This window comes from Misgurnus anguillicaudatus, chromosome 10, assembly GCF_027580225.2.
Source record: "Misgurnus anguillicaudatus chromosome 10, ASM2758022v2, whole genome shotgun sequence".
NCBI lineage: Eukaryota > Metazoa > Chordata > Actinopteri > Cypriniformes > Cobitidae > Misgurnus > Misgurnus anguillicaudatus.
The window spans coordinates 12,281,093-12,302,914 of NC_073346.2; the positions used below are offsets into that span (position 1 = coordinate 12,281,093).

Consider the following 21,822-nt stretch of genomic DNA (forward strand, 5'->3'; position numbering starts at 1 on the left):
ACTTTAAAAGTTCTTTATGTGTGGTTGGATGGGGGATTTGTTATTTTCAAGTTTTGAGCAGTGGTCATATTTATCGTTTATGGAAGGCCTGTAATGTATTATTCAGAACAATATAGGTAACATAAAATTGATGAGATAAGCCATTATGCTACATCAGCCCAACCAACCCCCCACCCCCATTTTAAGTTAAGAAGGTTGTCCAACGATTCTCAGAAAAGTGGAATATGTGAAATTTTCATGATAGAAACTTTCTAGGGAAATTGTTGACTGGAGGTACCAAGTCTAGATAAAAGCTTATTTGCATTTGGCTTTCATGCAAAGCACAATGCATTCAAACTGTACTGTACCTTTTACATAGTTACACAAGGTTGAAAAGTAAATGTGTTTTCGTTATGATCTGATATGATACTTTGGTGTGTTTTGAAGCCATGAAAGTACATTTCTTCATAATATCTTTTCTTTGATGTCTGAGTTGTTTTCACACCTAGCCCTCGCTCTCGAAGCAGTTCAGTATGTGTATATGTGAACAAACCAAGTGATCTCAGACCCACTTAAAAGGACCCAAAAGCGAACCATACTCAGACCTCCTCCGGACGTGGTCTGAGTACCGTTCGCTTATCGTTTCTTTTGTGGTTGGATTTCTTTTTGACATGCGAAAGCAATGAGGTCCCAGTCCGCTTCGCTTGTCATTTTGACATGTATCAAAATCAACTGCTGCACAGAAAGCTGTGGTCTAAGTTCTTGATAAAAACTTTATAGATAGCTTCTTATCTAAGTTATGATAAAAAGAACTGTGTCCTCCTTGAGTCCACTATATTGTGAACACCAACTGAGGTCACATTCTGCTTGTAGTGAACTGAGTTTGGTTCTTTTAAAGGGGACATATCATGAAAATCTGACTTTTTCCATGTTTAAGTGATATAATTGGATCCCAAGTGCTTCTATTAACCTACAAAATGTGAAAAAACCACCAAGTAACTTAAACCATTCTCTGCAAGCATGTGAAAAATAGGTCACTGAAATTTGGCTCCCCTTGTGATGTCAGAAGGGGATAATACCACTATCCAACCACGACATTGCATTTAGTGCAGAGATCAACTCATTTGCATTTTAAAGGACACACCCAAAAACGGCACATTTTTGTTTTGTTAAGTGGCAATTTTAACACACTATAATAAATAATCTATATGGTATTTTTGAATAAACTTCATATACCTACTCTGGGGACACCAAAGATTTATTTGACATCTTAAAAAGTCTTAAAATGTCCCCTTTAAAATAAACTATATGTGAAAAAAACTTTATATTATTTTGTTGCCTAAATCACAGCACAATTTTTAAACATGTCAGCAACTGTCAGATGGGACCGAAAACATACAAAATGGTACAAAAGCTGTGGGGTGGTACCCTTTCAAGAAGTACCTAAAAAGATTGTTCATCAAACATTTATAATTGGACCTTTTTAAAGGGTTTTGTACCTTAATTACAGATGGTCTAGGTAAGGGATAGGCAACGTTGGTCCTGGAGTGCCGATGTCCTGCAGAGTTCCATGCTGAAAAAACAGCATTCCAGCAAGACCAGCATATGTTGTGTGAACACCAGCTAAACCAGCATCCGCACTAGCATTAGCACCAGCTAAACCAGCACCAAACCAGCATTAGCACCAGCTAAACCAGCACCAAACCAGCATTAGCACCAGCATCCCATGCTGGTCATACCAGCGAGACCAGCATATGTTGTGTTTTGGTGCTGGTATGCTGGTGACCACCAGCTAAACCAGCATCAAACCAGCATTGACCAGCAAAATACCCATGCTGCTTTGATGCTGTTTTTTTCAGCAGGGTTTAGGTCCAGCTGTAATCAAGCACACCTGAACAACGTATCAAGGTCTACAGAGTCACCAGAAGACTACAGGTAGGCAAGGTTTTGTCAGGGTTGGAGGTAAAATCTGCAGGACATCGGCACTCCAGGACCGACATTGCCTACCTTTGGTCTAGGTGAATGGATGGATGTGTAGATATTTATTTATTAAAGTCAGATATTCAAACAATATCACCTCTAGTAGCTATAAAGTAGTAAATTGTTAGTGTTTAAATATAATTTTCTAGTAAGTGTTACAAACACACTGTCACATAAATTGGTCAAAAAGGGTCCCAAGCTGTCATTGGGGCAGTCCCTTTTAAAGGTCCCAATATGTATCACTTAGGTACAGATATGTATACATTTGGTACTAATATGCAACTCCGAGGTACTAATATATGATCTCTTTAGGTGCCAAAGCGTACTTTTTGAATGGGTACCGTCCCAGTGACATGTAGGGACCATTTTTGACCATTGTTTTAAGAGTGTAAAACTTTTCCCACTCAGGGGAACCTGTTGACGCCTTATTGTCAACACCCAATCAATACGATTGAGTTCGATTGGATGCAAATTTCATACATATTGAAAGAGGTGGTGAAGTCCGATCTGTGACCGATCATTAGGAAAAAAGTATGCGTGTAAATGCATGAATCGCAGTATTTTCTCAATCGGATGCAGAAAATACCTTGTGCACATGCACAGAAGAATTTTGCTTAAGTTCACGACTTATATTTATCTCTTATTTATGAATCACATGGTTCTCGTCACAGAAACACGCAATAGCAACAGATTTTTTTCGAGTTCAGATTTGGGCTACTGTTTAAACGGTCTCCGGTTGTTCTCCTTTCTGCGGGTTAAGGATCTTGTTCATTAGTTTTTGGTATTTGGGCTGTGAATAGTCATTGGGATTCCTTTGGGAAAGTTTTGAATGTCCATTGGGCTGGTTTTGATAGGCAAATCTGGCAACCCTGGCTGTGCACTTGCACAGACATTTAGTTTGTATGTACATGTAAACGAACATTTAATCAGATTGCAATGTTTAAGGTGCATGTAAACTGTAATGTCGTAATCTTCAATCTGGTTAAATTCAGTCAGATTGACAAAATTTTGTGCATATAAACATAGCCACAGTTACACTATTCACTAAATACTGGCATGGCATGTCACGGTTAAATCCGTGTCATGTTTTGTGTCTGTTCCGATTACCGTCACCTGGACAATTCATTGATTAATTACCTTCCTCATCACACCTGTGCATTGTTAGTCTGTCTGTATTTATACCCCTGTTTGTGCTATGCTCACTTGCCGGATCATTGTCGCCATTCGTCTTCATTCTGTCTGTTTCCAGTTTATTTATTATGCCTGTTGTTTGGTTTCCGTGTTTGTTTTCTGTGTTATTTATATTAAATGTTACCCTTTTATGTGAACCCTGCGTATGTGTCCTGATTCCTGTTTCCCGGCGTGACAGAATGATCCGGCCCTTTCAAGGACGCAGCGGGTTCGAGGAGGAGGTCCCTTGGAGCTTACTGTGAGGCAATGCTCAGAACTCCAGGCCGGGCTCGAGTTAGCCGTCGCCACGCCCGATTCATTCCCCGGGGTGGTGGCAGCGACACTCGAGCCGGGTTATGTGAGGGTCGAATCGGTTCTGTGATTCTCCTGTTGGTCGAGTCGCCTGGAACGGTTCCTGGGAGGTCCACCGCCATGCTCGATTTGGGGCTCAGGACGGACGCCATGCTCGATTTTTCCCCGGGATGGTCGCTACCGTGGAGGAGCCCGTTTCCCCGAGATGGTGGGAGTCGACTCCCAGGACTATCGGATCCCCGTCGGTTCCCAGGAGGATCGAGTCTTCAGATCCGGTCCCTGAGATGGCTGCTCCAGTTCTCCCGGCTTTGCCCCGGCTTCCTGCCCTACCGGTTTCACCCTAGCTTCCTGCCCTGCCGGTTTCACCCCGGCTTTTTACCCTGCCGGCTTCGCCCCGGCTTCCGCCGGCTCTGCTGTGGTCTCCGAGCCCTCCGTCCCTCCCCTGGATCCACCCTACCAGACTTTTTTGTGTTTGTCTTGAGTGTCTGGTAGCCACTCTTTGAGGGGGGGTAATGTCACGGTTAAATCCGTGTCGTGTTTTGTGTCTGTTCCGATTACCGTCACCTGGACAATTCATTTATTAATTACCTTCCTCATCACACCTGTGCATTGTTAGTCTGTCTGTATTTATACCCCTGTTTGTGCTATACTCACTTGCCGGATCATTGTCGCCATTCGTCTTCATTCTGTCTGTTTCCAGTTTATTTATTATGCCCGTTGTTTGGTTCCTGTGTTTGTTTTCTGTGTTATTTACATTAAACGTTACCCTTTTATGTTAACCGCACGTATGTGTCCTGATTCCTGTTTCCCGGCGTGACATGGCATGCATAATACGCTCAATTTATGTTTGCAGGACTAATTCATATCTTTCTCAGAATGTTGTTTGAGTGACTGGATCACAACACACTAAGCTCTATTAACACATGTATACCACTGCACATCCAACTTTTGAGTTAAAAATAACCTAGAAAAATTATGTTAAAGCTGCGGTCGGCAACTTTTTTGATCATATTTTTTTATCATATTCACTGAAACCAACACTATGCTCCGATAGAAAAACATAAATTAGACAAAAAAAAAACCTTTTAAGAAAAACCCATTTAAGAAAAAACCCTGCGCTTCTAGCTCCACCTAGAGCCTGTTATTTGTTTTACAAAAATACACCGCTCCCGGTTCGTTTGGTCCAATCAGCGCAGGCCGGTTCATTTGGTCCAATCAGCGCAGGGCTGTGTAAAATCTGCCTGTCAATCACAGTATCTGCACGCGCCACAGATCCCCCTCGCGCGCATTACAATTAGGCCTGGCAAACTCGACTCCTTTTAAGGATCTGGGTTATTGTGAGTCACTCACTAAAGTGATCCGGGTTGTGTGAGTCACTTGAATCACTTGAGTCAGTATTGCTAAATCGCCAAGGAAACTCAGTACAGACCCACTTGTAACCGGCTGATCCACGCGACTCGAGATTATCAGAGCCGGAAACATTGCAGACTCGCAGACCATGGGACTACAGATCCACTAACCGGCTGATTTGCGTGGATCAGCCGGAGCCGGTTAGTGGATCTATAGAGCGACTGAAGTCTCCTCAAAAGCAAATCCACAACAAAAGCCTTTCACTTCTGAGATAACATGCTTATAGGTTTTAGGTTTGGTGTGTGTATGGTCTACCATTTAAAAAATAGGCCTAATAATAGCATAATAATATAGAAAAAACTGTGTCCTGCTTATGCAGCCCCCAGAGGCGAAGAGACGGTTCACGCTGATCAGCCGGTTACGAATCAGCCAGTTATGAGGTGAAAGATTCTCGTGTCAGAGCAGATCTCTCGAGTTTGCAATGTTTCCGGCTCTGAGTGAGAATCTCTGGTTTGCAATGTTACCGGCTCTGAGTCAGAATCTCGGGTCAGTTCTCGCGCAGATCAGCCGGTTACGAGTGGATCTGTAGTGCGAGCGAAGTCTCATCAATAATTTTGAAAGAGGTTTGTGTGTGTGGTGGCGCTGTTTATGGTTTTACAATGAATTGTAGTAGGACTCAACTGATCTGGGTAAATGACACTAGAGACTTGCGACTCATGAGTTAATTTAAAGATCCGGGTTAAAGATCCGAGTGAGTCACGAGTCAAACAGGTCTAATTACAATATCACGTGCATCCGCGTGAAGTTTACAGGTGTTTTGGTTTAAACGCAGCGTGATGACGGAGAGAACATTCACTAACAAACTTCCGATTCCTCGGTTAACAACTAGAGCTACGAAAACAACAAATGAAAAGAAGGAAACAAATATAGAAAGCGATCGTGAATGTAATAAAACTAGGATCAATATCGAACCAGCATTTGAAAGGTGGAGGAATCTATGAGATTCTAAAGGGTTCAAGCTGGATGCAGAGCTTGCAACATTTCTTCTCGACAGGTAATTCTGCTTTGTCAACCATTGATTGTATTTCTGAGTGTTTTGTAAGTAATCTAAGTATTCTTGCTAAGTCTGGGTTCACAATAATACTGGTGCACATGCGTTGACGAGGAAGAGCTCGAAGGGAGGTTGCTCGGTGGTAGTGGGGGAGGAACATGAAATTGTAAACATTTTGAAACTGCTTAATCCTCCAAAGTTGCCCGACGGCAGCTTTAAATGTATATGAAAATTTTTATTTTACCTTTAGTGAGGGTGCTCACTAATACTGTATGTAAATACATACATAGACAATGGCTTTTACTCTTCATCCATCTGACAATAGTACCACCAAACCAGACATGGTATTTTCCATAAATTTAAGAAGGATGCAAAAATATGGCTGTTTATAGGCAGCACTTTTTCATGGGTGTCAGTAAAACGAGAAAATTTTACTGAAGTGAATTGTACAAAAGCGTATGATTATTTGTGTAAAAACAATGATACCCCACCGATCCCTGTCCTACCCAACATCACAAGGGTGAAAGCAAATTGTACAAAAAACATACAAATTTGGTTCACAATTTTATATGAATTAGCCACCTGGGGTAATGACAGGTTAGGCAAGGTTTTATCCAAATGCTTTTTTATTACAACACTTCACAATGACATGCACAGGTCGAAATCCAGGCATACATAACATCAGATGTAATCCAAGATCAGAGTCGTAGTCCAGGCTAAAATCAGTGCAGGCAGCAAACAATCAGAATACAATATCCAGGCTAAGGTCAAAACACAGGCACCACAACAGGAAACAATGAAACAGGAAAACACGGGATAATGCAAAGAGACAAACAATACTTCACAATAAGTGTGACAATGAACAGGGTTAAAATATGTGAGGTAATGAATCACTAGTTATCAGTCCAGTGAAAGGTTTGATTGGACAGGGAGTCCTGAGGTTCGGTGGAACAATCTCAGTAGTCAGGGAGCCCTGGTGGAGATCATGACAGAGCCGAACCCCCCTCTCTTCAGACGCTCATAACTGGATAGGAACAGTGACCAGGAAGAGGGTTTTCAGGTGTCCAAGGCGGAGCAGAAAGCCAGGGCAGGAAGCCATGCAGGAACCAAGGAGCTGGCTGAGGCTGGAACCATGGAGAAGCTGATGGAGGCCGGGACCTTGGAGGAGGAAGAGAATACAACGAGAACCAGGTGAGGGAGACCAGGGTGCTGCTGGTGGCAACGAAAACCAGGGTGGAGCTGGAGACCAGGGTGGTGCTGATGGTGACAGGAACCAGGGATGGGCCATGGTAGGTAGGACCATCTTTGCTGGGACATGGGACACAGGGAGTTCGGGATCAGCCATCTTGGCTGGGACAGGGAACACAGGGAACTAAGCAACAGCCATCTTGGCCAGGGCAGAGAGTCCAGGAGGTATTGGTGTGGCCAGCTTAGAGTCAAGGAGCACAGGAAACTTGAGAACGGCCATCTTGGCTGGTGAACTGTAGAACAGGAAACACTGCAGACAGGGGACAGACCTTTGATGGATTTGAGACCACCTGACTTGGGACTACCAGAACAGGCATTTTTGCCGCAGTCAGACACATGACAAAATATGAATGATAAATGCATGATATATGTACAGTTTTTATCTTGAGTTCCTATTTCAGTCTCAGTAGTTCTTTTGTTGATTGGTTCATCTCTCCAGTTGTGTCTTGTTAGCCAACGTGTATATATTGCCCTAGCTTTTCAATTGTCTTTTGTCAGTAACTGTGTGTGGATTTATTCTTTTCCCTGTTCAAAGTTTTTTAGTTATTTCTGCTGTGGATTATCGTGTTTAATTTAATAAAGGAACTGCGTTTGGATCCTGCCTACTCTTATTATTAACAACAATACAAAACTGGCAGAAATGTACTGTAACATTCCTGAGCCTATGCTTTCATATGTGATAAATATACAGTAGATACAAAGACTTACAGATGACTGCCGCTAATGTGGTTTAACACTACGCTTCAGACTATTTCCTCTCTGTAAGGTACAGACAGCCCCCAAACACACGCGCGCACACGCACACACACACACACACACACACACACACCAACCACATGATAAGGCCATATAGACACAGTCAGTTACATCATATTTCCTTTAATACTTCCAGGAATAACGCATTGCACATATTCCAACACATTTAGTGAATTATACATAGTTTCTATTAACAAGCAATCCAACCATAAAAAGCTACAAAACTGCTACAAGCAAAAAATGTATACACCAAATATAAAAAATATAAATCTCAAAAAAATCTTCAATGCTTTTAGAAATCTGAGAAATACTCAAAAAAAGCATTACAGTTTTGCACATAGCGCCAGCACTAGGTCAAATCCTGACAGCCATACGTACTGTAGCCTTTTCATTTATAATGCTGACAAAACAGACATTAAAATCGTTATGTACATTTTGTAAATAAACTTAGTTTAATACATTTAGTTAAAAACAGGAACTTGAGTTTCAAGAAACAAGAGTTGCTCAAAATGAAAATACTTTGTAGTTACACAAGAAGAATCAATGCTATCATTTCAAACTGAATTAAAGCTGCAAGCAATGATGGAAGGACCCTCGCACGCATGGGTACCACCACCCTATGGCCTTAGTTAAGCAGTGAACCTTATATTTGAATATAAGTGGGTAAAAATAGGTGGATATTCAAAGGAACTTTGATGTGCCACACCTCCTGGGTGCAGGAGGTGGCGCTATGACTGTAACTGATTGTTGCTAGATTGACGTGTTCAGACCAGGACCCTTGTTAAACATATGAAGTCTGTCACAGGTAAGACATTGTATGCCTGAGTTACAACAGCTTTCTCATGGTGAAACATTAAACTTTGCCAGGCCACCACAGACACACCCTTTAACGAAAATGTAAGATCTTCACAATGTATTATTGTGAAGTCATTAAGTTCAGACTGACCAAATATAATGCTGATCTGAGCAGTAAATCACAGTGTAAAATATGGCATTTCCTGCTGCAAACAGGTGGCGCTATAACTTTTATTGAATATTGCCATGTTGCTGTGTTCAGGCCCGGACACTTATCAAACCTGTGAAGCGTGGGTCAGATTGGACATTTTAAGCCTGAGTTAAAAAAACTTCCTGTTTCATTGCAAAACAGAAATTTTGCAGGCCGCCACGGACACACCCTATATCGAAAAGTCAGGATCACCGCCTTTAGATGACACAGACCAAATATGATGATGATCTGATTAAATTTCTAGGAGGAGTTTGTTAAAGTACGAAGCAAAAAAAGGCAAAATTTGCACTCAAATTACAGAGAAATTTTAAAATGGCAGACTTCCTGTGGGGTTAGAGCTTGGCTACAAGAGATTTTTATGTAGGTCTTGGGGGGCTACATGATCCTACCACATTTCGTATCTGTACATTTTTCGTAGCGAGGGGGCTGTTCTCTTAAAATTTTGTAGGTGGCGCTATCGAGCCATTTCTACACACCCAAAATTTTGTAGGTGGCGCTATCGAGCCATTTCTACACGCCCAAAATTTTGTAGGTGGCGCTATCGAGCCATTTCTACACACCCACTTCTGACGCCTATACTACATGTACATTTTCCCCACTTCTGACGCGTGTGCAAATTTTCATGTGTTTTTCGAGCATGTTTAGACCTTCAAAAATGTGATTCATTTCGGAGAAAAATACTAAACTGAGCAAAAACTATAGGGCTTTGCTCCCACGGTGCAGGCCATTCGCGCCTGCTCCTCAGGCCCTAATAAGAAGTGCACTACATGGTGACCCTAGACCAGAAAACCAGTCATACCGGGTATATCTGTAGTAAAATACATTATTGATTTTTCTTTTATGACAAAATCGTTGATATTATGTCAACTTATTTTGTAAATTTCCCACCATAAATATACTAAAAATATATTTCTGTGAGTGGATGCAGTTGCTTAGGACTTCATTTGGACAACTTTAAAGGCGATTATCTTGATATTTAGATTTTTTTGCACCCTCAGTTTCCAGACTTTCAAATAGTTGTAAATCCCAGCCAAATATTATCATTCTAACAACTAATACATCAGTGGAAAGCTTATTAATTTAGCATTCATGTGATGTATAAATCTCAGTTTCAAACAATTGACCCTTACGGTTTTATGGTCCAGGGTCACAAATGTGTGCTGGAAAAGTCAGTTGATTTTGAGAAGGTCGAGGCTTTGCGTTCAGATAACTGTTGTGAGAAAGATGAGCATTGTCTGAAGCACATGGGAAACTGCTCCTTTACCACCTTTATGACTTCTCTTCTGAACTTCTCTCCAACAAAGCCGTAGATGATGGGATTGAGGCAACAGTGACTGTAGGCGATAGTCTCCACCCATTGCATGGTCAGTTTCAAACTATTATCCCATTCAGAAGACTGCATGTAGCCTTGTGTCTGCATGAAGAGAAGTAATATGGTAATGTTGTATGGCGTCCAAAAGAGGAAATAAACAGCCACCACAGCCAGAATGAGTCTGATGATTTTGTGTCGTTTTTGGGATTTAATGCTTGTCAGAGTTGGGATGATCCGTGCGTAACAATAAACCATTATAATCAGAGGAAGAAACAGACTCAAGAAGTTTATCTTAAAGGAAATAAAATACTTCATGGCATCACTTGAATAGTTTGATCTGCAATATGTTAAATCATTCATCTCTTTGGACTCATGGACAATTATAATATTTGGAAGAGATGCAAACAGGCTGAGGATCCACATGCACAAAGCCAAAACCAAACCTGTTTGGGCAGAGCGGTTCTTGGAAAAGATACTGTGGGGATGAACGATGATGACATAGCGATCCACTGTCATAAGCACCATGAAGAAGATACTGCCGTAGAGACCCATCATGTAAAGGCCCGTTACGGTATGACACATGAATTTACCAAAGATCCAGTCAGCCCTGGCCGAATGAGCCCAGAAGGGAAGTGACGCAAGAAAGAGCAGGTCAGCGATGGCGAGGTTTAAGAGACACACGTCTGTCATGTTGGATTTGTGACGGTGTCTGATGAGGACCCACGCAACCAGGCCGTTCCCAATGAAGCCAATGATGAAGACTATGCTATAGAAAGTCGGAAGAAAAACTTCACTGAAGGCCTTCGTGTTGCTGTTGTTGCTTGGAGCAAAATCATTGTTGTCTCCACGGTTATTGTAATAATCATAGTTTAAATCACTTGAATTGTCTGAAAAAAATCACAATGATGTTAGAATATTGTGCAGCTGTTTGTTATGCATTAAATCTCATTGCTCTTACATTTGAAAAGATACAAAAAGAAGTCACACCACAAAGAGGAACATGCAGCTGACTCAAGATGTTTTAATGACATCTAGTGGTCACGGTAGGCACAAATGCTCTTCAGCATCATATACGTGCTTGAAATTTATCGTTTAAATGTTTGTGTTCATTTGTTAAATTTGTGCTACACTTTAAAAAAGCTGGCTTGTTTCTACCAATGGTTAGGTCAAATATGCACTCAAAAAAAATATGGGTTATTTTCAAGACAATGTTGGGTCAAAAAGGGTCGAACCCAATCTGTTGAGTTTTAATTAAGGTCCATATAACATTTTCTTACACTACAATTTTTACTTTTTGTTTTTATTGTTTAACTTTGAACAATTAATGATTTGAAACGTTATAAACGTTGTGACAAAATATACCTATTGTGCTCATTTTAAAATATTTACATTTTATTAAATTAATTATAAAGACTTAAACTACAATAAACTACAGAGGATGCATTTGTCACTTACCGGGTGTGGTTGAGTTCCCGGTCATGTCTCTTGGTTATAACAGCTGAATCTGTGAAATTTGTCAGAGAAATTTGTGACTGTTAAAGACTATGCAGAACACAAGGGGTGTTATTTCCTGAGAGGCGGGACTCTGTTTAAACGACTATTAATACTTTAAAAATGTTCTGAATGTTCTTGCACATGTAATAAAAAATGGTTTTGACTAAGTTTGCATTGACTGAGTATGCCAGAGTAAATTTTTTACCTTCCGTTCAACTCCAAACAGCCATATTTCTCTGACAAAATTTTCACCATTAAAGAAAAACACAGTGGTAATACAATGTCAATATATACATTTATCTGTTCTGTATATTTTGTTTCATATTTACAAACTCATTTTGAATGTCTTTGTTTTAGCATGACCCTCTTTAAGTGAGTGCACAGGAGCCGGTAATGTCAGTAATGTTATACCACCCTCTTAAGTTTCGTAATAGTTCATCAGAATCTTTCTATAAATATACAGCAAGTTACTTGTGGCTAAAAAAAGGAAGCAGTGAAGTTTTTGCTTGACAATGGAAAATATTGATAGTTATTATGTACCAGTTGGTTCAGTCAGTCAGTACAGGAGACAAATCGATAATGCTGTCCGTTAAGTGAACTGTAAAAACAACAGTTGCTGTACTGTATACTGCATTAAAATGAACTCATGCATATACCACCGAATTTCAGACGTATTTATACTGCTTGGGTATGTGGCTGCCTTAAACTTCTGCAATATGGCTATTTGTTCCCATTGCAGATCCTCTTCTGTCAAGTGACTTTACCACACAGATTATTTTTTGCTTTTCACAACTATACAGTCTCTTAGATTTGCTAGATCTAGGAAATTTTGGGTGTGATTCTCAAGTGACGAAAAGAAACGAAATAAACGTACTACTGGATCCATGACACATAAGATCAGAGTGGTAGTCCAGGCTAATTCCTTTATTTAGCTAATTTAATATGTCCATAAGGATCATTATTTAAAATCAACTTAATTGATATTTTAGGCTTTTGTGATATCTCACAAAGTATGTTCTCAGTGAGATGCATTAACAAGTGGGTGAAGGTTTACTCACTGATGCGCATCACACTCGTAAACTAAAGACGCAATAATTCAAATGACAAAATATGGATGATAAATGCATGATTCATGTATTTGTGTGCATCTCTTTAGGTGTATTGACTGATATTCAGCTATCATAATCCAATTTGCATGCTATTAATGATTTATTATTAATGATATGTGAGTGTATTTGCATTAGTAAATACCATACCATTAAAAGTACCCCGTAGTCTAATTTAACCCAATGGTTGGTTTTGTTTCTATTTGACTCAACCATGAGGTTGAAATATTTTTTTTAAAGTGCACAAGTGATGAACCAGCTTTGAGAGAAATTACTCAGAGGATAAACAACTTACTCACCTGTTTGGTTAATACTTTTCTCGTTAAATCTGTGTCTTTCATTCATTCCATTACAGTGGCGGCCGGTAACTTCTCTTTCGAGAGGTGTGAATTCAAAATATGTGTCATGTGTTGCACGTCATTTTAAAATGTGTGTTTGTTGCATCATGGAAACATATGTGCATCATGCCTCTTGTCAAAATACGAGCCTGCTGCGCATGCGTCGAATGGATTTATGATAAAAGAGACGCTCGTGTTGAGAAAAAAATACTCGCAAGACATTACACATGAGATTAAGAGAGTATTGAGCGTCTCTTTTATCATAAACCCCTTAGACGTGTCTGCAGCAGGCACTTATTTTGACATCACACTTGATGCACATAAGTTTATATGATGCGCAGAACACATATTTTTAAAGGGATACTTCACCGATTTAGCATTCAGCTTTGTATCTGTAGAAACCCGGCAGTATTACTGAATGACCATGTTTCCCTCCATCATTTCCCCCTGAGAGGAGAGATATCTGCATTTTGGTTCTGCAAAAAAGTCCTCCGATGATGCAAAAATCGTCATATTACATCATCGGAGGACTTTTTTGCAGAACCAAAATGCAGATATCTCTCCTCTCAGGGGGAAATGAGGGAGGGAAACATGGTCATTCAGTAATACTGCCGGGTTTCTACAGATACAAAGCTGAATGCTAAATCGGTGAAGTATCCCTTTAAGTGTGACAGGCTAAATACATGATGTGATGAGCTTCGCATCCTGCGCCCTCGAAAAAGATGTCACGGCCTGCCACTGTTCCATATACATTCTCAAATCTGCTCTAAAAAAAGGGACGAGCCCCACCCATTGGGTTGTACTGTAATTTGACCTATGCCGGATTGTTTCCACCCATTTTCCGGTTTAATTTAGCACAACAGCTGGGTTTGTCCCTTTTTGACCCAAGGCTGGTTAAAAACAGCATTTTTAGACGATCTTTAAATTAGTTTTTAAAATTTGTACAGTTTGCATTAGTCAACAGGGTAAGAACATAACTTAATTAACACATGCACTTAATGTCACTTTATCTAAAATGTTACTTCTTAAGTAAATTTATGGGTGTTAAATGGATGGGGCAGTCATGGCCTAGATTTTTTTTGTTTTTGTTAATGTGTTTTGTCCAATATTTACCCAGCATTTGGGTTAAAAATAACCCAGCAGAATTCAGTGGGAGGTTAGAGAGCCAGGTTTCTAATTTAAAGGTTTCCGGTTTGATTCTCACGGCTGGCAGGAAGCAACTACATACAGTATGGTGCCCTTGAGCAAAGCACTACTCCCTAAGATGGGTTAAATGCAGATGCCATGAATCTCCAGAGAGAGAAAGACAGAACCCAGATGCATGTACTATATACAGGCTTTATTTGCAAAACAGAAAAACAAAAACCCACGAAAAGGAGCAAAAAATTAATGAACAGAATAAACTCAACACTGAACAGACCTGATCTAAAACAAACCGTAAATATAACCAAGACTAAACAATGATATAACTTGGAACAACTGAACAAGATGCAGAATGACTTTCAAAACGACAAATCGGCACAGGACAGCAAACAGAAGGGCATAAAATAGGGATTGTTTGAATACAAACAATGCTCATATGCGTCCACACAAAATACGTGGGCCTGCCATGATCCGGTCACCAAAGGAGTTTAAACAGAGATTACGGAAAATACACAGAAAATGCTTACAGGATTTGTCCGTGATCATTCACACTCTGTCAATTTTACAGAAATTTTCTGAAACCAAAGTGTTGTGTGAATGGGTTCAAAGAGACAGAAAGCTGTGACAAGGAGACAGGATCATCACAGCAGAGGTCATATTCAGAGTATGGCTTACCATACTTGACAGCCACGTCACTTTCACAGAGAAATGCTTTAAAGCTGTGTTGAAAACAACAGCATCACTCAACCACAATGTTAAGAGAGGTGTTTCAGGTGATATAGCAGTGTTAAAAGAGCACTAAATCATGTGATGGAAGAAGGGGTTGCACCGCTCAATATCAGCTGGCAACAGAAAATTTACTGTACATTGTCACACACACAGAAAAAAAATTAATCTCCCATAAGAAATTTTTCATTTATCATTTCACTTTCTCTAAGAATGGTTGTTATCTTACTCGTTGCTGTGCCACTGAACATTACAATAGTAAGCTGGCAAAAAATGTACAGTAACATGTGAGTTAAATATACAGTGAATTGATTTATAAGCAATCCAACCAAACAAGCTAAATTGCTACAAGCCCAAAATATACAAATACACCAAAGAACCACAGTTTTGCACATAGCGCCAGCACTAGGACAAATTCTGCTTTATATCTTGAAGAGCCATTCATACTGTAGCCTTTACATTTATAATGCTGACAAAACACTCAAAGAGCACATGATTTGAAAACGGAAACATTTCAAAACATGAAGATTTTGTAGATAAACTTACAGTTTAATACGTTCAGTTAAAAAGAGGAACATAAGTTCGAAGAAACAAAAGTTGCTCAAAATGATACTCTTTTGTATCAACACAGGAAGAGTAAACGCTATAATTTCACACTGAATCAGTAATGCACTACATGTGCGTACTTGAATATTCAGTTGATCTTGAGAAGGTCGAGGCTCTGCGTTCAGATAACTGTTGTGAGAATGATGAGCATTGTCTGAAGCACATGGGAAACTGCTCCTTTATCACCTTTATGACTTCTCTTCTGAATTTCTCTCCAACAAAGCCGTAGATGATGGGATTGAGGCAACAGTGACTGTAGGCGATAGTCTCCACCCATTGCATGGTCAGACTCAAACTACTTTGCCACTCGTGTGACTGCATGTAGCCTTGTGTCTGCATGAAGAAAAGGAATATGGTAATGTTGTATGGTGTCCAAAAGAGGAAATAAACAGCCACCACAGCCAGAATGAGTCTGATGATTTTGTGTCGTTTTTGGGATTTAATGCTTGTCAGAGTTGGGATGATCCGTGCGTAACAATACCCCATTATAATCAGAGGAAGAAACAGACTCAAGACGTTCATCTTAAAGTAAATAAAATACTTCACGGCATTACTTGAATAGTTTGAATAGCAATATGTTGAACTATTCATCTCTTTGGACTCATGGGCAATTATAATATTTGGGAGAGATGCAAACAGGCTGAGGATCCACACGACTGAAGCCAGAACCAAACCCATATTGGCAGAGCGGTTCCTGGAAAAGATACTGTGTGGATGGACGATGATGACATAGCGATCCACTGTCATAAGCACCATGAAGAAGATACTGCCGTGAAGACCCAGCATGTAAAGGCCCGTTACGGTATGACACATGAATTTACCAAAGATCCAGTCAGCAATTGCCGAATGAGCAAAGAAGGGAAGTGACACAAGAAAGAGCAGGTCAGAGATGGCGAGGTTTAAGAGGCACACGTCTGTCATGTTGGATTTGTGACGGTATCTGATGAGGACCCACACTACCAGACCGTTCCCGATGAAGCCAATGATGAAGACTATGCTGTAGAAAGTCGGAAGAAAAACTTCACTGAAGGCCTTCGTGTTGCCGTTGTTGTATGGCTGTGCAACATTATCATCTGCATGTTCATAGTAATCACCATAGTCTGAATAATGGGAAAGTTTAAAATGTTAGATCATTGTACAGCTGTTTGTTATGCATTCAATCTCATTGCTCTTCCATTTAAAAAGTAGCGAAAAAGAAGTCACGTCACAAAGAGGAACATGCAGCTGCCTGAAGATGTTTTAATGACATCTAGTGGTCAAAGGCGGCACAAATGCTCTTCAGCATGATATATGTGTTTAAAATGTATAGTTTAATGTTTGTGCTTATTGGTTATATTTGTGTTTAAAGCTGGCTTGTTTCTACCTATAGCTAGAACTAAAAGTTGAGTCAAACCTAACAGTTGAGTTTTGATTAAGGTATGCTCATTTCAGATCCTTGTCTGTAAAATCCAGGTTAAGTTTCATGATCTAATGCTGATATTTGTAGAATCACAGTTGAATTAAAGATATCAAGGTATTTTTTACAGTTTGATCTTTTCTGTATGCAGGCTGATTTTATAACAGTACCTCTATATCACAAAAAAAACTTTAGCTGAGTTTTACAGGCAGGGTCACATATATGGATATTTTCTAGGTTCATTTAAACCCAACCGCTGGGTTTGTCCATATTACATTTTTACATTACAATTTTTACTTCTTGTTTTTATAATATTTACTTTTGAACAATTAATGATTTGAAACATTATGAATGTGATGACTGTTGTCCTCATTTTAAAATATTAATATTATGAAATAAATAAGAAAGACTTTTAAGTGTCTAAATACAGAGGATGCATTTGTTACTTACCAAGTGCTGTTGAGTTCTCTGTCATGTCTCTTGGTTATGAAAGTTTAATATGTGAAATATCTGATAGTCTTACTGTTAAAAGCTATGCAGAACACAAGGGGTGTTATTTCCTGAGAGGCGGGACTTCATCGTACTGAAAAACATAATAAATTGCTATTAATACTTTATAAACTGCACATGTAATAAAAAATGTTTTTGTGTTGACTGATTATGCAAGAGTATATTTTCATCCATAGTTCTCTGAAAAAGAAAGAGAGAAACAAAATCTTAGTATATTTAAAACAAATCTTAACAGGCAACGTAGGTCATTGTGAGAATTACATTTTCATGAAATCTCGCCTGTAGGGCGCTGTTTCTATTTACATCCTATCTCCAAACCTAACCCTAAACCCAACATTTTGCTGATTTAGGCTGTAGCTTTATCCTATCTAGTCAGAACTGCTATTTTTCATGCTAATCCTTCCCAAACCTAATTCTAGAAGGCTTGGCAGTGGCTGTATTCCTTCTAGCCAGAACCAGACTCGAGTACCTGCCCCTTTTCTTCCTTGAGAGAAAGTGCCTTTTTATGGGGGGGGGGGCTATTTTTTCAATATATTAAAATATATATTCCTGTATGCACAAAGCTTCCCTTTAAAATAAATATATTGCATATAAATAGGATTATCAAAATAACTAAACCACATCACGACTGAACTTCCCGAGTTAATGACTTGCATCAAGAGTCTTTACCCTGAAGTGTTTAAATATGCAAATTCCTTTAGAAGAAATCTACAAATGCAAACATATGGAGTGTAGTGGGCTTAAAACAAACACCATATAAGGGTGTATTTTGTACATTTTCTCTTTTTATGAGAGTAAAAAAGACAAAAAAGCTAAATATATATAACGATAACTTAAAACTGACCACTGCATGAAACTGTGTTCTGCATTCTCCGCATCTAGTGTGAACGCACTATTTAAATAACTTCATCATTTTGCAAGTTAATGCTAAGAAGACAATGGTCTCTGCGTGAACTGATTAATTTGTTGAACAATTGCATGTAAATTTTGTTTCATATTTACAAACTTCTCTCATTTTGAATGTCTTTGTCTCGACATGACTCTCTAAGCAGGAGCACATGAATCAAAATCTGTCAGTAAATGTTAAACACCCTCTTGAGTTTCATAATAGTGCACAAGAATCTGGCTAAAAAGGGAAGTTTTAGCTTGACAATGAAAAATGTGTAGTTCTCGAGTGATCAGTTCACTTGTTGAAAACGAAGAAAACATACTACTGGAAAGTTGACTGGGTCAAACAGTTCGTTCGACCGATCAGTGAATGCTAAAGTATTCTGTAATGACAGGTTAGGCAAAGTTTGATCCAAATGCAATTTTATTAAAAAAAGTCAACTTTTACAGACATAAGTCGAAATACAGACACATACAGTATATCACAAAAGTGAGTACACCCCTCATGTTTCTGCAACCATTTTAATATATCTTCTTACACTGTTGCAGTCTGACAATCTGACCTTCCGCTTCTACAACCTGTAAAGCAATGTTGGCTGCACTCATGCATCTCTTTTCGAAGCCACTTTTTGCACCTGACGCACAGCATGAGGACTTAACTTCTTTGATCAACCCGTTGTGTATCCTGTTCTGAGAGGAAACAGTCTTGAAAAACCTCTGTAAGACTCTGGCCACTGTAACTCAGTTTAAAAATCTTCTTAAAGCCTATAGGCCAGGCCATCTTTGTGGAGAGCTACAATTGTAATACTGAAATCCTCAGAGTTGTTTGCCATGAGGTGCATGTTCAACATCAAGTGGTCAGTATGAGAGAACTGTACTCCAAGCACCAAATTTGAACTGCTCTAATACAAGATACACTTTGTATGGTCCTATCAGGCAGGCAAAAACATAAAGAAGACAAATAAGACATGTGGCTTTGCATTGTTAAACAATATACGTCTATTATCAATTAAGGTGTATTCACTTATTTTGACAATAATGGTTGTATGTTAAGTTATTTTCAGAGGACAGTACATTTATAACTGATTGATATTTTGGGTTTTTAGACAAATAATTTTATCTGCTGGATGCACTAACAAGTGGACTAAAGATCAGTAGACTTACTGATGCACATCAGTCTCGTAACCTGAGGATGCAGTCAATCAAATCACAAAATATAGATGATAAATGCATGATTCATGAATAACAGCATAACAGTTTTGCACAAAGCGACAGGTCAAATCCTGCTTTATATCCTTACAGCCAAACATACTGTAGCTTTTACATTCATAATGCTGACAAAACACATATATGTAGAAATTTTTATGGTTTTGTAGATAAACTTACAGTTTAAAATACATTCAATTAAAAAGAGGAACTTAAGATTGAAGAAACAAAGAGTTGCTCAAAATGATACTCTGGAAGAATAAACGCTATAATTTCATACTGAATCAGTAACGCACTACATATGTGTACTTGAATATTCAGTTGATCTTGAGAAGGTCGAGGCTCTGCGTTCAGATAACTGTTGTGAGAAAGATGAGCATCGTCTGAAGCACAGAGGAAACTGCTCCTTTACCACCTTTATGACTTCTCTTCTGAATTTCTCTCCAACAAAGCCGTAGATGATGGGATTGAGGCAACAGTGACTGTAGGCGATAGTCTCCACCCATTGCATGGTCAGACTCAAACTATTATCCCACTCACAAGTATCCAGGTAGCCTTTTGTCTGCATGAAGAGAAGTAATAGGGTAATGTTGTATGGTGTCCAAAAGAGGAAATAAACAGCCACCACAGCCAGAATGAGTCTGATGATTTTGTGTCGTTTCTGTGATTTGAGGTTTATCAGAGTTGGGATGATCCGTGCGTAACAATAAACCATTATAATCAGAGGGAGAAACAGGCTCAAGACGTTTACCTTAAAGTAAATAAAAGTCTTCATGGCATCACTTGAAGTGTTTGATCTGCAATATGTTGAATTATTCATCTCTTTGGACTCATGGACAATTATTATATTTGGAAGAGATGCAAACAGGCTGAGGATCCACACGAACGAAGCCAAAACCAAACCTGTTTGAGCAGAGCGGTTCCTGGAAAAGATACTGTGGGGATGGACGATGATGAGATAGCGATCCACTGTCATAAGCACCATGAAGAAGATACTGCCGTAGAGACCCATCGTGTAAAGGCCCGTTACGGTATGACACATGAATTTACCAAAGATCCAGTCAGCCATTGCCGAATGAGCCCAGAAGGGAAGTGACACGAGAAAGAACAGGTCAGAGATGGCGAGGTTTAAGAGGCACACGTCTGTCATATTGGATTTGCGACGGTATCTGATGAGGACCCACACTACCAGGCCGTTCCCGATGAAGCCAATGATGAAGACTATGCTGTACAGGGTGGGAAGAAAAACTTCACTGAATGCCTCTGTGTTGCGGTTGTTGCATGGCTGTGCAACATCACCATCTTTGTCATTTTCATAGTATTCACCATAGTCTGAAAAATGGGGAAGGATTGAAAATACATAAAATTAAACTAGATAGATTTATACAGTTGTTTGTTATGCATACAATCTTATTGCTCTTCCGTTTCAAAAGTAGTCAAAAAGAAGTCACACCACAAAGAGGAACATGCAGCTGATTCAAAATCCTTTAATGACATCTAGTGGTTACAGTAGGTACAAACCCTCTTCAACATCATATATTTGTTAGAAACTCACGTGTTTGTGCTCATTGGTTAAATTTGTGGTTACTTAAATCTACACTTTAAAAATAGTTGTTTCTACCTATAGTTAGGTCAAATATGGACAAACCTAACAGATGAGTTTTAGTTTTAACATTTAATGATTTGAATTGTTATAAATGTTGTGAAAAAAATGTACATGTTGTGCCCATTTTTAAAATATTAGTGTTATGAAATAAATTAGAAATTTTTAAGTATCATAAACTACAGATTTGTCACTTACCGGTTTGCAGTGGCTCCTCGGTCATGTCTCCTGCTTATGAGAGTTGAATCTGTGAAATTTTTTTGAGTCTTGATGTCAAAGGATTTGCAGAACACAGGAGGTGTTATTTCCTGTACCTCACAGAGGCGGTACTTTATCATATTCAAAAACATAATGAACTGCTATTAATACTTCATAAGTGCTTTAAATGTAATATGTTTTAGCAGCCACTGGGGCAGTTCCCTTTAAAAAAGCATCAAACCAAACATTCTGTTAACAACACAAAGAAACCTGAATAAAAAAATCATTCTTAAATGTAATAATGATTACCTGCACACAGAGCAGTTAAAAGAAGAATGGTAAGTTAAGTTGGTCAATTTTATTCCAGACCTATTTAAATTGCACCTCATTAGAAAGCATCAAAAGCAAGATAAAGGATTAAGCTGGTATTTTACAGTTATCCTG

At 39.1% G+C, this 21,822-nt stretch overlaps 3 protein-coding genes across 3 annotated transcripts; all 3 read right to left on the bottom strand.

The window, feature by feature from the left end:
• Positions 1-7,953: 7,953 nt before the first annotated feature.
• LOC129449094 (C-C chemokine receptor type 5) lies at positions 7,954-11,782 on the bottom strand. The gene is made up of 2 exons (XM_055211861.2): positions 11,620-11,782; positions 7,954-11,051 (listed from the first exon to the last, which is right to left on the bottom strand). The coding sequence occupies exons 1-2, from the start codon at positions 11,642-11,644 to the stop codon at positions 10,000-10,002; spliced, it is 1,077 nt and encodes a 358-aa protein (XP_055067836.1). The 5' UTR covers positions 11,645-11,782; the 3' UTR covers positions 7,954-9,999.
• A 2,644-nt stretch (positions 11,783-14,426) lies between these two features.
• LOC129447720 (C-C chemokine receptor type 5) lies at positions 14,427-17,526 on the bottom strand. The gene is made up of 2 exons (XM_055209469.2): positions 17,424-17,526; positions 14,427-16,677 (listed from the first exon to the last, which is right to left on the bottom strand). The coding sequence occupies exons 1-2, from the start codon at positions 17,446-17,448 to the stop codon at positions 15,644-15,646; spliced, it is 1,059 nt and encodes a 352-aa protein (XP_055065444.2). The 5' UTR covers positions 17,449-17,526; the 3' UTR covers positions 14,427-15,643.
• Positions 17,527-18,766: 1,240 nt separating this feature from the next.
• LOC129447719 (C-C chemokine receptor type 5-like) lies at positions 18,767-21,439 on the bottom strand. The gene is made up of 2 exons (XM_055209468.2): positions 21,379-21,439; positions 18,767-20,909 (listed from the first exon to the last, which is right to left on the bottom strand). Exons 1-2 carry the CDS (start codon positions 21,401-21,403, stop codon positions 19,873-19,875), a joined length of 1,062 nt encoding a protein of 353 aa, XP_055065443.2. The 5' UTR covers positions 21,404-21,439; the 3' UTR covers positions 18,767-19,872.
• Between the last annotated feature and the right edge of the window lie 383 nt (positions 21,440-21,822).

Bases quoted from the DNA above. Each gene is read 5' to 3' on its own strand.
- LOC129447720 (XM_055209469.2), bottom strand. From the start codon at position 17,448: ATGACAGAGAACTCAACAGCACTTG. The intron at 16,678-17,423 runs GTAAGTAACAAA...CCCATTATTCAG, and splicing joins AGAGAACTCAACAGCACTTG to ACTATGGTGATTACTATGAA.
- LOC129449094 (XM_055211861.2), bottom strand. From the start codon at position 11,644: ATGACCGGGAACTCAACCACACCCG. The intron at 11,052-11,619 runs GTAAGTGACAAA...GATTTTTTTCAG, and splicing joins CGGGAACTCAACCACACCCG to ACAATTCAAGTGATTTAAAC.
- LOC129447719 (XM_055209468.2), bottom strand. From the start codon at position 21,403: ATGACCGAGGAGCCACTGCAAACCG. The intron at 20,910-21,378 runs GTAAGTGACAAA...CCCATTTTTCAG, and splicing joins CGAGGAGCCACTGCAAACCG to ACTATGGTGAATACTATGAA.